Raw genomic sequence first — 17,144 nt, 5'->3', positions numbered from 1 at the left:
CGTTCGGCTCGTCGTATTATTTATCAGCCCGTGCGTCGCAGTTGCTAAACGGTGTTGAAACCTGACTGACTTCACACACTCGTTCGTCTCTGTCCCGTTGGTGCTCTCCGGACGGAAAGATTTCCTTCAGTGCTTCGTTCGTTTTGTGCTTTTTTTGTTGTTTCTTTTTTTGCCCATAGTGCTGTGATTCCCGTCAAAGTTCCCGTCATCTGACTCTGAGTCGTGCTCTTCCTTCTTTTTTTTTGCGTTGAGCAACAATTCCGTGTGATAGACCTCCAAATCCAACCATGAAGACGCTCCGAAATTGTATGCTGGTAATGGCCGGACTAGTGGTCCTGTGCAGTGGTAAGTGTCACACAATTGTGTAATCTATGCTTCGTCATTTGAACATTTTTTTGTTCTGCTCTCAATACCTCATCTCCCTTGCGTCTTATCGCCTGAAAAGCAGGAAATTTGATACCCACAGAGCGATCTGTTCAGCCGAGAAATTCTTCCCTAATCGAAGCAATCCGAGCTCGCTCGGTAGTTCTGAGCTTTGCTATTGCGATGTATATCGAGCAGCGCAGCATGTCATGATGCATTTCTGTATTGTAATATGGCTTCCACTCCGGCCGTGAAGGGAAGGCCGCGATATCTCAGCAGAACAAAGAAGGCTGTGCGAGACTCTCGATAGCAGCGATGTCGTTTACGTCAGAAAGTGCGTTTTGCTTTTTTCCCTACATTGGTCATCACACTTGGGCGGAGGAACCTGCCCAAAGTGATATGCAAACAGCTGTTTTGACAGGAAAAAACGGGTCGAAACGCAGAAAAATGCAAATTTCTACCCTGACCGGTCCTGAAAACATCGCAAAAGATCTTCCACAAAACTTAACGGCAAATGTGAAGTTTAAGGGAAGAGTGGTTATTCTAGGTAATTACCTAACAAAGACGAACTTTTTTCTACTCTTCAATTTTGCTTGCTTGCTCTTTGCTTTGAAGTGTAGCCATTTTCCAGGCAGGCAAAGGCAGAACGAAAACTATGAATCATTCAATTTGCCTCTGCACGGTTGCCAGCGAGGTGGCTATTTTATGGCCTGTTGCTAATTTGTTTGTTGAATTGGAAAGATTTCAACAATCTCTTCAAATACAACATCTAAAACCACATTTCTTAAACAAAACTGGTTGCTATCAAATCCAAGTTTATGAATATCTTTGTCAAACTATTGCTGATACAGCAAAGTAATGAGAGAAAATGTGATTATACAGCATTTCAAGTAATAAAGCGAGCTGTTTGAGTTTGTAATCTCTGTTGTTCCCGGTCAGTAACGTAAAAAAGCTTCTCGCTTAGGAAGTCATCCGTATCTCTAACCTAGATTGTATTTTATTCGCCTAATTTGTTCTTTTTTTCGACACGAAAGTTCAGGGATTCTTCGAACCGGAACCAAATTAGTAAGAGTCGGTTTCATTTTTTTTTTGAAGGTAATGTCACCATCCTTTTAGGAATTTAGTCATATTCTAACAAATGATTTCATTGAACATGTCTGAAGTTTTGTTTGAATAGGTTCAATAAACCAAATGTCCAGTTTTTGTTTTTTGAGTGTTTTTCAAATAGCCTTGAGTCAGAGGTATTAAAAAACACCCAAAAAGCAAAAACGGAAAATTTGTTATATTGGACCTTTAAAAAATAAAACTCCAGATGTGATTTGCCGTTTTTTTCTCAGCCTGTTCTTATTTATTCCGAGTTTTTTCGCAACTTATTGATCTGATCCTACATACACTGAAACCTCGTTGGTTTGACACCAATTGTTGTCAAACGAACGGAGTCACTTTTTAGTTTGACACATTGCTTACACTTATTACCAAACGTTTGGTTTGATAGTATGTGTGAGTCACGGGTAAAACGTGACAGTTCGTCACTTTTTAGTTTGACTTTGGCCAACCAACGGGGTACAAACTAAAAAAGTGTCAAACGAAAAAGTGACCATTATTTATTATTATGATATTATTTTTCACAACGATAAAGCTTATTTTTCTGAGTACAATGACACGTTGTACGACCGCAAAGGTGTTTTAAAATAGATTTTGAAATCAATTTAAAAAAAATACTTCGTGGCCCTTCTTGACAGAAAAGGTCCTACTTGACAGCTCGTTCCAAGGGGACCATAGTTTGTCCGTCAAAAATTGTTGTCTTTTCAATTTATTTATTTTTTTGCATTAAACTTAAGTGATCAAAAGTGTGTTTTTTACCGTTGTCCATAAAAATTACATAGAGCTTTAGGACCCAACAAAGCCGATTTGACTATAGATCAAATTTAAGCAAAATAATGGTAATGAATCTACGTCAGTTTGTAAACATAGAGTGTATCCTGCTTACGCCAGTGGATGTTTACATTAGACGTGAGCAGGAAACACTCTTTGTTTACAAACGGACATTGGCCCATTTATATTGTTTTGCTCAAAATGACTTTTTTTAAAGAAACATGCTAACTTACTGACAATGAATCCTCTAAGATCTAAAAAATTTAAAAAAATGCCAAAAATCTATTTCAGAAAATCTACAGTTTTACGATTTTTTTGTTACATGAGATTTCAAATTTTGGCCGTGTTTTTAACAAACATCCCCTATTTTTTATGTCAAAATATCAAAACAGTCGCTACACTTTTGTCAGTTATATTTTTTAAACTTTTGCTCTTCTACCTCTTCTACACATTAACACAAATTGAAATACGAATCTTGCGCTGCTTGAACTGATCGAATTGGTTTAAACTTGAGTTTTTGCCAGCCATTTCTTTCCGTGACGGGACAACGAAAGGAGCAGAAATAACCTAATTTGACCAATATTTTTGGCGTTTGGGGTAAGAAAACATTGCAATTATTAAATCTTAGTAGAAACGAAATCTTTCATTTAATAAATCACATTGAAAATTGAAAAAAAGTTAAATTTTGGTGTAGCTTCGCTAAGAATTGGTCATATGATTCTGAAGATGTTTTTGATTTGTTTCAATAACGCTTAAAACTAGACATTAATTTTAACTGTTTTTTTTTCGAACCCATTTTATTGAGAACAACATCACAACATAACAATTTGAGAGTATTTAAATAATTCTATTCTTCAATGTTTTCATAATTCTAGTCAACTATTTTTTGAAGCTGTTCATAACTTGTTGAAAACTACTTCACATCTCTACCAAGCTTAGTGTGATTTCATACCATTCTGCACTTGTTTAATTTGTTTTTCTCATTTTGTATAAACCTATCAATGTCACCCCGTTTTACGGTTCCTTTCTAATGATCAATAAAGAAAGTCTGTATCTTGGAAACGGATTGTCTGATCAATTTGGTGTGTTAGGCAAAGTTGTAGTTTTTGTTTAGGACTTCTCAGAAATAAATAGTTACACTATAACTTTTCTTTTTATTCGACTTTTCACACACAAAAAATAATCACGCAAGATTTAAAAAATATCTAATTTTGGATAGGGACCATCCATAAACCACGTAGACACTATTTTGAAATAGATTTTTTTATGGTCCAGGTGTAGGAGTCGTCTTCCTGGGTCCTGCCTCGGTGGGGTCGCTGGTAGGCAGTTGGACTAACAATCCAAAGGTCTTCAGTTCTAAAACTGACGAACTGACGTACATATTTTTGAGAAAATTCTGACCGCAAATTCTCCAGCTAACACCAACTCCATCTACCTTTAGGTTTGCTGAACTAATTCTCTCCCCCACACGTGTTTTCGATATTGCGACTGTGTTTCAATTTGTAATCTGCGTTGTTTCAGTTCGTCAGTGGTTCTAATCCCCGGGGTGGATGGAAGCTTAGGTGAAAAAGAGTTTTGCGATTGCCTTAACAATCAAGCCTTCGAACACCTAGTTTCGAGTAGGAATCTCGCAATCGAAAACGCCTAGGCAATGCTGTAGAGCGAATAATTTGAATTTTTGGCAATCGCTGAATCCTTGGTAGCATCATTCTCCATTGGTAGAGTAAACAAAAACATTTTATGGAGTTTTTTTCGAATCATGAATTGGGTTTGGAGAATCAATTATTATGTTTTGTTTAGGTGAGTGGAAATTAATAAAACGTAGAAACATACAGAAATCTGATTTAAAATTGACCATTTAAAAATAATTCTGACCACATTGCCACTATAGCTCGCCTCGCCACAACATTGCACAGTGGGGCGAGGCGGCAATCTAGCGGGACAAAATTAATAGCGCTCTGGGGTTACGTCCTAGAGCTTCGGTGTCTTCAGCAAAGTTGCTCAGAAAAATCAGGGCTACATTTTGGTACTAAAATGTAGTTCCAATTTTGGCCGCATAGGTGGCGCTGAAATCTAACTTTTTCCAGTGACCTCCTAGCGAGTTGATGTCTTCGACAAAGTTGTAGATCTCGCCAAATTACGTAAAGTTACCGAACATGTCAAAATTCTCAAAAATAACTGCGTAAAGTTACAGTTAGTTTAAAAAATAGTTATAATTAAGCTATGAATATTCAGTCAATCTAGCAGGACAAAATTAATGGCGCTCTGGGGTTACGTCCTAGAGCTTCGGTGTCTTCAGCAAAGTTGCTCAGAAAAATCAGGGCTACATTTTGGTACTAAAATGTAGTTCCAATTATTATTCCAGACTCGATAATATTTCGGATAATCGAAACTTCGGATAATCGAGTCTGGACTGTACACAATTTTTACTGTAAAACATTTGGTGGAATTTCAAAAATCTGTTTTTAGTAGTATTTTATAAGATGATTTTTGGCTTTGTCAGTCTAACAAATTATTAAGGACAAATTGCTATGAAACTTTGTCTTTGTGTTATTAAAACAGATTTGAGTACTTTTGTATAATTTTAAAATGTCGGAAATATTTGGTATTTAAGATATTTTTATATAGTTATTTGGGAATCTTTTAACAGATAAATGCCTATCAAATTGTGTTCAAATTCAAAACACTTGAAATATCTTTCTTGCAAAATTTGTTTTAAAACTGTAATTTAAATTTTAAATAAAATTTTCAGATATTTTAAAATTACAATATTTTCAGAGTTCTACTGCAAAATAGTCATTTCAATACAAACAGTCACTTTTATGTGGATAGGTACTACATCAACATAAAAGTTGAGTTTTTGTTGGGTTTTATTTAATTCTCATCTGAAAATTTATTAAAAAAATATTAACTCAATTTTGACTGTTTCGGTTGTGTAGTTCAGAAAATCGCAGCACAGTCAATTGATTTCTTACCATTTTGTGTTGCACAAACTTTTTAAAACATCAAAACATGTTTATTTTTTTCTTTTTTCTATGTCCGTGCATAACTTATTTGCAATAAATGTGGCAAATTTTTTTTACCTATTTGATACATTGTAAATCCTATTTCCTGCTTTCCAGTAATAATTTATGTAATTCTCAAAACGAAAGGTATACGTTGTGTATACGTTCAAAAAGTATTTTGATACTAACGTCAGTCTATAAAAAACATAGTAATTTGATTTAAAACTATATGGAAAAATTCCTTCTGGCCTCGGGAGAAAACCGGGAAAAAACCGGGAAATTGAAAATCCAAATCTGGTGGCCACCCTGGTAGTGGCGTAATTTTATCTTTCAATCAATTGTAACGTTTTGGACGTTATTTTGCAACAATTAGACTTTGGCCATGGTCGAGTGGAGGCAAAGAAAATTAAAAGAAATATAAAAAGTGAGATTACAAGCCAGAATTTATACATTTCAATAAAAAAATGGTTATAAAATGTATTACACAAAAGTACTCTTGATTTGCAATCATTATTTTCAAAAAATATAAGATTCGGGAATAAAAAAAGCATTTTAGCGATACTGTTCATCTAAAATTTAATTAAATTAAAATTGTTTTTGAATAAACCCGAACATGCACAAAATTATTCTTAACGCAGAGCAATTCATTTTAAATGGATTTCAGCTGACTACACATAAGTTTCCATTGAAAGTATGATTTTTTTTTTTTGAAAAAATATGCTCTACCTCTGATTTGGGGGTGGTGACAAAAGCATTGAAACATACAGTATGTAAAAAAGTATGTTTACACACCTTGGGCACTATGCACAAATTGTGATGAAACATGTAAACAATTTAAAGTTTGACAGAAACCTAGTACTGAATTTTCATAGCCTAATTATAACTATTTTTTAAACTAACTGTAACTTTACGCAGTTATTTTTGAGAATTTTGACATGTTCGGTAACTTTACGTAATTTGGCAAGATCTACAACTTTGTCGAAGACACCAACTCGCTAGGAGGTCACTGGAAAAAGTTAGATTTCAGCGCCACCTATGCGGCCAAAATTGGAACTACATTTTAGTACCAAAATGTAGCCCTGATTTTTCTGAGCAACATTGCTGAAGACACCGAATCTTTATGACGTAACCCCAGAGCGCTATTAATTTTGTCCTGCTAGATTGACTGAATATTCATAGCTTAATTATAACTAATTTTTAAACTAACTGTAACTTTACGCAGTTATTTTTGAGAATTTTGACATGTTCCGTGACTATACGTAATTTGGCGAGATCTACAACTTTGTCGAAGACACCAACTCGCTAGGAGGTAACTGGAAAAAGTTAGATTTCAGCGCCACCTATGCGGCCAAAATTGGAACTACATTTTAGTACCAAAATGTAGCCCTGATTTTTCTGAGCAACTTTGCTGAAGACACCGAAGTTCTAGGACGTAACCCCAGAGCGCCATTAATTTTGTCCTGCTAGATTGCCACCTCGCCCCACTGTGCATTGGAGAATGTGAAGGATCACACTAGCACTCGCTCCAACACCATAAATGAATGTGCCTCATTATTGCCTCACGGACCGAGAATCGAGCTGATTTTGCGTGATGGTCACATGGGCTGAGGAGCTAAGCTAAGCAAGCTCCTTAACAACACCGATTGCTACACTTTAGCCACTAGTCAGTACTTATATCCAAACACGAAGAACTGCCTTCAACCCTGACAAACATTGTATGAAAGCGTTGTTGCGGCCTGTTATCAGCGAGCTTGATTTGCGTTGCTTGTATTCTCGGGATTAATATCACTGTAATTTCTGGTTGACATGCAACAACTGCGTCGAAGTTTTTTTTTACTTTGCTGGGAGAAAGGCTCGATTTTGCGGCGTTATTTTAAATTATTATCGATTTTCTGTTGAACAGATTGACACCTTGCTGCTGTTGTTTCACCAGCGGAATTAGCTGTGACTCAGCGATTGCATAAGCCGCCTGTTTTGGCAGGCAAATTTCGGTTCTACTTCCTGCTTTTCGCATGGCGTTTCTCTGCCCAAGGTCGGCCGGCCGTATAATTGCGATCAAATCCAATTCCACGTGATGCACGTTGCATGTCGTTGATGGCGGCGGAGTACAATGTTTGGCTCATCCTTGAATCCTTCCGGAATTTTTCTGTTGGTTGGCAGAGCCAGCTGACGTTCTGGGCAGGTAGGAAGTGTTGTTTCCAGGTCTTGTGTGAGCTTACAAAGAAATCGTTCGATCTGGAAAATTCCACTTTCATCAGCAAGTCTCGTCCAGTTATCGCTAAACGGTTTCAATTTGTTTGCTTAGTGCTTTGTATTGAGATGGAATGTCAACTCTGGCGAAACAAAAATAAATCTCCGAAGAAAGGCGATAAGACTCTCGCGCTCGCGTTTCAAATCCAAACATCGCTTCAAACCGCTGACTCAAACTCCTTTCTTCCCGCTTCTCTCCCGTTACAGCTCAAAAGGATGGTCCCGTCATCATACCAACTACCGAGGAACCTCCAGCAACAACAACAGCTGCGCCAACAACAACGACGGCTGCTAGCACTACAACTGCTAGCACTACAGCAGAGCCTCCACACACAACTACTCCAACGCCGGCACCAACGACTACTGCAGCACCTACAACAACTAGCACTGCTGTGCCCCCGACGACTACTCCGGTGCCGGAACCGGACATAGGCAGCTGGACGTACACGAACGCCACCACCAACCAGACCTGCGTGCTGGCCCAGATGGCGCTGCAGCTCAACGTCACCTACCTGGACAACGGTGAGTTTGAATACAAACACTAAATCCTCGGAAGCTTGCTTTTTATCATCACTGGGAAAAAGACTTTCCAGACGTTGCATCGATGCTCTCTTGTACTAGCCTGCATCCACATCCACAGCTGTGTAACTCCCTCCCGAGAGCAAAACGCTCTCAGACTGGGAACAACAAGGTTCCGTAAACTGAAAGAGCGAGAAAAAAAAAACAAATTCGAGGGCATTTTACTCTCTTGTATTACAAAAAAAAAATAGTGTCGATAACGGTATTTAATTGCCATGACTCGGCACGGAAATGATTCTTTTATGAATTTATTTTATTTGGCTCAAACTTTTTAGAAGCCTTCCCTTTGACAATAGAAGCTATTTTGCATGCCATTCCTGTACCATTTGATTTTTGGGAGCGTTCGTGTATTACACAGAAAAAAAATCATGGTAATATTACATCTTTTGTGTCAGAAAAAAATGGGGAATTTTACCTCTAAAAATGTGTAATTTTACCACTTTTCTGTTTTAATGCCACATTTTCAATCTAAATTTAGGTAAAATTACTTCATAAAAGACATAATATTTAACCTTAAAAATTACACCTTCCAAATTAACACAATTTTTTACTGTGTATACACCACTTTTCGCTGAATTTATGCTCTTTTGTTCTAATTTTGCTAGGATTCCAATCTAGTTAGCACAAGAGAGCACAGCGGGATCGTTATGTATAAATTAAACGCAAAAAATGATTTATGAGCTCATGTTTGGGCTCATTTTGGTCTCTGATATTTGGCCAAAAAATACCAATATAAGGTATTTCAATGCCGTTATTCTCAGCCCAGATTCGCAAAGGATATAACAGTGTGATGTATGAAACAGGAGAATAAACTCACCAGATGATTTGAAATTGTTCTCAATGATTTTTTTCGTCACATTGATTACACAGAAAAAAATGGTAATAATCATCAGGAAATGGTGACAGATTTTGTGTCAAAAAAAAAAAAATGAATAATTTTACCTCAGAAAATGATGAATTTTCATCAGTTTACTCAAAAATAGAGGGTGACGTGCGGGAATTCCCGGGGATAATTTCCCGGGAAATCGATCATTTTTGGACCTCTCGATTCCCTGGAAATTTTATTCTTATAAATATGAAGGCGTAATTATATAAATTAATCAGAACAACATTTGAAAAAATCGAAATTGTTCAGAACATTGAGTATTCAATGATCGATGTTCAAGTTCGAATAAACCAATGCTTTTATTTTTTTTTGTACTTAGCAGGTACACCCCAGAAATGAAAAACTCAAGTTAAAAAAAAAATGGATGATTTTTTAATGTTATTTCTATTTATTGTTTCTGAGAGGGAAAAGCCTTTCATATATGATAAGTTCAATTTTCATATCATATCTCGAGCATATCAAATCATAAAATTTGGTTTTTTTTTATTCTAATTTGATTTTGCTGTATCAAGGTAATTTCCTTTTTGATGTCAATCATAGTTTTCGGTTTTGCATCAACCTCAAAATTAAGTTACATTTTGGAAAAAAATTCTGCAGCTCTTTGTAAAGTGAAGGTCTGACAATTGTTAAAATTCTGGTTTTTGGATAACTGTTAAAATATCTTCATTTAATATTTTCCAGGTAAATATCTCTTAATTTTAATATTTACAGTTGACCCTAGAAGGAAAAACAGTTTTAAATTGTTGTTTTGAGTCGTTATTTATCATTTTGCAAAAAAAAAGATACTGGGAAATTATAAATTTGCTTATTTTATTTTTTTAATCTAATCACGAGTTCATGCAAAAAGCTTCAGAATTCATAAAAAAAAGTATCAGAATGTAGAACTGTGAACTATAAAACGAGGCTACTTAAATTAACGTTTCATTGAATAAGTTTGAATTAATTGTAACTGAATTGGTTGAAAAATAACAAATTTGTTACATTTCTGATGAATTATTGACACTATTGCATACTTAAAAAATTCCCGGGTCCTGGGAATTCCCGGGAAATAGCAAAATACAACTCTCGATTCCCGGAAAATTGAAAATCTCGAGAATCGTCACCCTCTACTCAAAAATGAGGTAATATTCAACCTACCAAATTTTCAACATTCCAAAATTAAACTTGTTTTTTTCTGTGTACACCTGATATTAATAAATGGCACGGTTTGAAGTTTTAAGAAATGAGGTAGCAAAATTAAATGCCATATTAAAATTAGGTATCCTGAATAATTTCAATAATTTTAACACATTTCCATAATTTTTTGTTAAGTTATAACAGGAATAATGTTATATAAGATAGATAATTTTTTTGATAATAAAACTGTAAAAATCATTAGAAAAAATAAGTTAATCATCCCATATGAATGATGCCACACGTATATCTAGCAATAATTTTGATAAAAATCATTGCACCCCAATCGTGCTCAAAAAAACGTATAATTTATATGAACATTTTCTGATCAAGCTCAAATTTGGTGGGTTTATTGATACCATCTAAACAAGCAAGAATCTCGATTTTTCTCCTTGCACCCCAAAGTTTGGCATTTTATGTGAAACTTGTGAAACCCGTTCAATATCAAACTGCAATATCCCTAGAACTACACCCAAAGGAAAAATATACATCAAAATCTGCAACAGTGGATTTGCTGCAGAAAATGTTACATTTTCTGACAGTTTTTGCAGCAAGCTCATAGTCAGTGATGTCAGGAGGATGAGCCTCTACTGTTGGCGTGGTAGGTTGGCCTAAACGGTTCGCGAATTCAAAATGCGTTTTTTATTGTGAAATGTAAATGTTAATATGGCAAAAAGTGTTTAAATCGTCGCGTGTGTTCTTTTTCCTTGTGAAAAAGTTGGAGTTTAGTGGATTTCCCAAGAATACTGGGAGAAATTCGTGAAATAAATTTGTTTTCCAAGCGTCTCCAAGATGACAGCTTGATTTTGAAGTGGCAGCAGAAACAGAAGACGTGTGCCAGTATTGGTGATGGTTCATCGTGCTGGGAAGCACACGATAGTATTAGTGCGACCGCTTGGTTGTGGGAGAGGGAGGGGAATTCGAGAGAAAATTTATGCTGTTCTCTTTTGGTGTGTGTTGCAAGCTTGCCGGTGACGCTATGTTTATGGGTTGCTGCGATGAGAACAGCCTGGCAGCACAAAAAATGGGTGCGGAAGAGAGCATTGTAGAGACCTGAAAGCTAGAGCTAGAGCGAGATATTTGTCCAGTCTGATCAGTCTGATGAGCATCGGTGTGTTGGCAAGAAAAAGAAAGCAGTTTTAGCGTTTGCTTTGATGCGAAGATGACTGAAGTGAGGAAGAATATTTTGTTTTATTTGTTTTGATCGGTTTAAAAAAATTTGAAGGCAAACAGCAAAATCTAAAAAATGGCTGCTGTTTTTGTAGCTTGGCTGTTGTGTGTATTCTTTATTTTGAGTTTTTGTACCTCAATGAAAAGAAAGTTGTGCTAAGCCATTTTAGTTCAAAATAGTGAAATTATGGTGAAACTCAACTCGTTCCTGGAAATGAAGAATTCGAGGAAAAATTAGAAAAATTGTGTTGTGTAAAAGTTACATGAAGAAAACTTTTTGTAATAGAGTGTGCGACATGCTCCACTCACTGCTCAGCTTTATTTTTGTTAATAATCGTAGTGATTTTTGTATTACTGAAATTTGGTTGTTGAAGATGACACACCGCAAGATCGTGTCCGCAGCTGCCAAGGCAAACTTTCCAGAATACACTCGCCAGGATATGTGTCGGATCGGCAAGAGGAAGATCAAGCTGTCCGTGATTTGCGACACGCAGCTGGCCGTCCGGATCCGTACGACTAAAAGTAGCTGGCAACGTCCGGATATTTAGAAGCAGCCGATAAAGAAGGCTACCGGGATTCCAGAAACTTGGTGAGATCTATCCAAACTGAAACTGTAAAATTCTGCCTGCTTATCAACAACCACTAAATACGCGCTGATCTCATTTTTGCCTTATGGGATTGGAAGTCTAAAGATAGGTCGAGGACTCTTCTGGTTCTTGGTCTATGTTTGGGCGGGGCCAGACAATGCCCAATGACCTCGGAATTGGACCGCAAGGAGCTCTGTCATTCTGAAACGGGTCATTGGAAGCAGCGCGAGGGCTGTCACCACCTAATACCCGGGACTGAGATAACATGTATCAACATAACCCAAGACTGATACAAATTATACTTTCTCATAATTTCGCTGCCGGCCAGCGGGTATTGGATTGGACCACACACACACAAGCTCATAGTCAGTGATGTCAACCATCGCGACGCTCATTTTTGGTTCGCGGCACATTTTTTGTTTGTAGTGCTTTTCAGTTACGGAATTTGACAAAGTTGTGTATGAAGGACTTCTAGAACACACCAAATCGTACAACGTTGCTGAACATAGGGTATTTTAACCATTAGTGGACCCCCTAGTAGAGCCGAAGCACATTTTTCACAAATTTTCAATATTTTAAGCACTTTTTCATAACCCTTTGTACATAATAATGGAATCTGGAGTGTTTTGAACAACATTGAGTATTTGTTTCATCAGTTTTTTGTTTTTGAGCAGAAAAATAACCATTTGAAAAAAAAGTTTTGTTTGCCTGTTATGGACCCCCTTTTCCTATAGTGGACCCGGGTCCATAATCCGATTGTGGACCCGGGTCCACTATAGGCAAACTGTTATTTTTATACCAAATTTAACCGATATTTGATGTTTTGATGCATGGTGTAGGTCTAATCATAGATATAATGAATAAAAGTTGGATTTTGCTCACTTTTCATCATGAACAAATATGTTTTGTTGACAAATTTGGCTTTAAACAACAAAAAACCTAACAGACATTTAAACACATTTATTTCCGAAAAAGATCCGAGAAAACGTTTCAAAACCACTGTAATCATACAAATAATTTAAAAAAGTAATTTTGATGCAATTTTTTTCATATTAATTACATAATTGAATGATCGAAACTAAACAATAGTTTTGTTTACAGTTGCTGATAAAACCAGGCATGTTTATTTAAAAATAATGTTTTGTTATTGATTTATTACTATAAAATATCATTTCAAACTGCAACTATGATGCTTTAGTTAAGTACCATTAACTAAAGTTTTGATTAATTATAAATTCTTTCGGCTTCAGCATATTGGTACTTTTAACATAAAAACAGCTATATTTATACTCATAATTGAAAAAATATGCGTTTAAGTTGATTACAACAAGCATTCATTGTATGTTTAAGAGAAACTTTTGCTTAAATACACAGTTTTCTTTATTTTTGTAAGTTAAATTAACAGGGGTCCACTTTTGGAAAAGTTTGGAATTTCGTTGTCCTATATTGGACCCCTAATTTTGCTCGAAAATGAGCAGTTCTTCGCTTTATTTTAGTAAAATTCCTTAAACTTACATTAATTCGACCTGCTGAAGTTGAATAATCAGTCAAAAAATGATTGGATAGTTAATTCAATCATAAAATATAAATGCAGTTTTGTTGTGAAAATGCTAGTGTCCATGGCTGATTTCAGATGTCGAACTCAAAACACTTATTTTGGCTGAAAGGACACGTCAATGTCAGCCAACATTGTTTTAAATGATGCTGAACATGCCAAATAAAAGATTCGTAGACAAAAACACGCTTGAAATTGTGATTTTATTGAATTTTTCATCAAAAACCCCTCAGAGGGTCCACTATAGGAAAGGGGTCCACTAATGGATAACGTACCCTAGTATTGATTTTTGATAAATACAAAAAAGTTACAACCAAAAATGCGTTAGGCAAACGAAAGCATCACGAACCATTGGTCCTGAGGTCTGGAATCTTCTTGTAACTTTTTGCGTATGAATTTTACCGCTATACAATGTTCTGAAGAAATTTTGCTGTTGGTGAGTTCTACAAGTGCTTCGATCACCATTTTGTTGAATTCCGTAACTGAAAAGCACCACAAACAAAAAATGTGCCGCGAACCAAAAATGAGCGCCGCGATGGTTGACATCACTGCTCATAGCTCATTTTTGTCCGCGTGTAAACATGTCAGCGATCTGCAGTTCTCACCAGAGTTCGGAAACTCACTCACGAGTTACTCTACCATGAGGAAAAACTAAGTTACCTGTGAGTAAATTACTCAACACTCTCGGTGAGTGTGAGGGCCTTCCTCATTTACTCACAAAGAGGGCTTTGAGCGCTCATGAGGGCTATTTAAGAAAACAAATTTCGAGATGTCAAACTCTACATTGGTGAATTTCATACTCACTCAACAGCGGAAAAGTAGTCCTGATGGTAGAGGCGCAGTGCTATCAAATAGAAGTTTTTTTTTATCACAGTGGTTCAAATCCTGATTTTCATCTGTTTTTTTCCAGCGAGTTTTGTCCTACCAACGGATAGGTCGGAGGTTGTTTAGACTAGGAATGCATCTGCGGGTGGATTTTAACAGCTTTACCAGAAGTGGATGGCCGTGTTGCTGAGGTCAGTGGCCATTCCTGGTCGTCGACAGTTGTATAAATGTGTTTTGCTTCAGAATCGGGACATCCCGAAGAAGTTGCAGTAGCCGCCGGTTTGCTTGGAGGTTCACTGAAAATTAAAAAAAAGCCGACCCAGTGCTTTGGACAGCTTTAGGCTAGGGCCACCGGCGACCGCTGAGGCTCCACTAGCGTGTCCTGGTTCTTAGGCAAGACATATTGGTAGAACTGACAGCGACCGGGAATGGCCACAGTCGCACAGCTGTCGAAGGGAGTGACCATTACCCACAACAACACAGCCATCTTCTTTTGTTATGGCTGCCAACATCCACCCGTAGAAGCCCCCGTCTGCGGCCTCCGATTTATCCCGCGGTAGGTCAATTCACAACGGATTTCGACCCATCTTAAAATTATGAAAATAATTGTCGATCCGCCAGCCGCTGGACTTCGACAATCCAAGGTTTCTTTTGCAGCAATGAAGAAAAAAATACCAGACAGAAAACAAAAAAAAATATTTATGCCTAATTAATACCAAAACAGAACCTCCGGATTAATAGACATTGACGCTACCTCGAATGTACAACCGATTGTTGGAAACAATTGATTTTGGATTCATATGTTCATTGATTCTATAAATAACAAACTGTTGGAAACGGCCTACTCACGCCCTCATTTTACTCAAATATGAGTAAATTTACTCAGCCCTCACACTCACGGTGAGTATCGAGAGTGTTTTCTGTGAGAAAGCCTACTCGATTTGTGAGTGTGAGTGGTTTTCCGAACTCTGGTTCTCACCAATACATATATAGCGTCCCCGAGCAACACTCCAGACAGAAGATTATGTTGGTGCTCTGTCCCTCTCAATCCATCAAGCGTCCATGGCGCGCTGGTAGCATGTCGGACCAATAACTAAGAAGTTGATGGTTCAATCCTCGTTCTGTTTAGGTTTTTTTCTCTTCAATACAATCAATCAGCCGTCGGTAATTGTTGGTAACGGGCTAAAATGTCATACTCCTATGTCGCAAAAAAATGCATGAGGACAGATTTCATGCAGATTCTGATATACTTTCATGCCGCCATGCATCACAATCATGCGACTGCCAGTTCGGTGTATGCGAATTTAAACAAGATTATTTATAATTATTTTCAATTATTCATAAGAATTCCAAACTACTCTTATCATTAGACTTAACACATAACTCGAAATGTGACCAACTAGGATGACTCACCCTTTTGGCGCGCTGCAGTTGTCCGGTTTTTGATGCTTTCCAGTAGTGGAGGTTATAAAACATGTCTGCCCCTTTCTTGCTCGAGTAACGGGTGCACGATGATGATACACTCTTTGAGAACCGCGTCTGTGCGAACATTGCTCTGAACTGGCTGCTCTCTTATCAGGATTAACGTGACTGTATTTGAGTTGCTACAGTTGACTTTTTTTTTTTTCAACCGCAAACTTTTCCGTTTTTGCTGTTATCTGTATTAATTGGAATTTGATTGGCATTGTTTGCTTTGCATTGAGATAATAAATTTGAATTATTGAAAAATTATTTAGAATTCATCAAAAGTACATCGATTTCATGATGTTTTACGTAACAACTGACGTCATCGTTGAGGAGTGCCATCGGAACCATTTTTCCGTTGCAAGCTTCGCAAGCTGTCAATGACTAAAAAATAAACATTTATAATCGTATTGATTTTCCTACCGCACATGGTAAATGCACCACCCTTCACTCCGAGCCCGCAACTTCGCTTATCTTATGTATACCCGGTACAATTTTACAAATATTTCATTCTTCTTTCCGTTTTCTCTTCCCATATTCCTCATTCAGCCGACAAGCCGGTCCACGTGCTGTACGACGTCCCCAAGGATGCCCGCGTCGTCAACGGATCCTGCGCCGCGGACTCGCAGTTCCTGCTGCTGACCTGGAACGCCATCTCGCTCGCCCAGAACACACTGAAGGTGTCCTTTGCGTACAACAAAACCGAACACGAGTTTGCGCTGGCCGGGCTGAGCTTCTTCCTGAACGTGTACGGCGAGCAGTTCCCGAATGCTAAGGGTGAGTGTTGGCCGAATTATGAATTATAGTATTTTTTGTCGATTTGTGTTACATAATGCCTAGAATGTGTGATATCTTTTGAAAATTAATTTTGCACTCTAATTTTCATCAAAATAAAATTTGGATGATATTTCATAACAAAGTAAGCACTTTAAAGTTTTATTTTGACTCTTTTGCATAACTCAGAAGGTTCTCAATTTAACAGAAAACTGATTCAACTATCTTCGATTACCAAACACTAGTAATTTTTCACGCTCAAAGATGACAAATTTCACGGGGCCACAATTTCACACCAAATACCTCGGAAATTTGACGTAACTTTAAATTATCACTGTTAGTACTGCAAAGCATTTTGGCACTATATATTAGTTTAATCTTTAATTAACTATTTTTGCCTTCCTCACCTCACTGAAGAAAGGCTATAAAATCACTTGAAAAACAAAATTGTTTATTTGACCTCCTAGACCCACCTTCGCGTATAAATATCAACTCAGAATCAAAAAAAGGCGCCATAACTCGTGATGGTCAGAAGCCCAGAAAGTTCCTTTGACAAAAAAAAATCAAACCATCACCTTCTCAGGCTGCAAAATATTGAAAAAAATGTATTTTTTCGCATGTTCAAAAAAAGAAGGGGT

The 17,144-nt window shown here is 37.1% G+C and overlaps 1 protein-coding gene across 1 annotated transcript; it reads left to right on the top strand.

The window, feature by feature from the left end:
* Positions 1-22: 22 nt before the first annotated feature.
* LOC6044446 (lysosome-associated membrane glycoprotein 1) lies at positions 23-16,553 on the top strand. Its single transcript, XM_038256249.1, has 3 exons — positions 23-345; positions 7,701-8,015; positions 16,282-16,553. The coding sequence occupies exons 1-3, from the start codon at positions 288-290 to the stop codon at positions 16,536-16,538; spliced, it is 630 nt and encodes a 209-aa protein (XP_038112177.1). The 5' UTR covers positions 23-287; the 3' UTR covers positions 16,539-16,553.
* Positions 16,554-17,144: the final 591 nt, after the last annotated feature.

Source organism: Culex quinquefasciatus, chromosome 2 (assembly GCF_015732765.1).
Source record: "Culex quinquefasciatus strain JHB chromosome 2, VPISU_Cqui_1.0_pri_paternal, whole genome shotgun sequence".
NCBI classification, from domain to species: Eukaryota; Metazoa; Arthropoda; class Insecta; order Diptera; family Culicidae; genus Culex; species Culex quinquefasciatus.
Note: the sequence above shows the minus strand (reverse complement) of the source record. Positions and strands in the feature narration are given on the sequence as shown.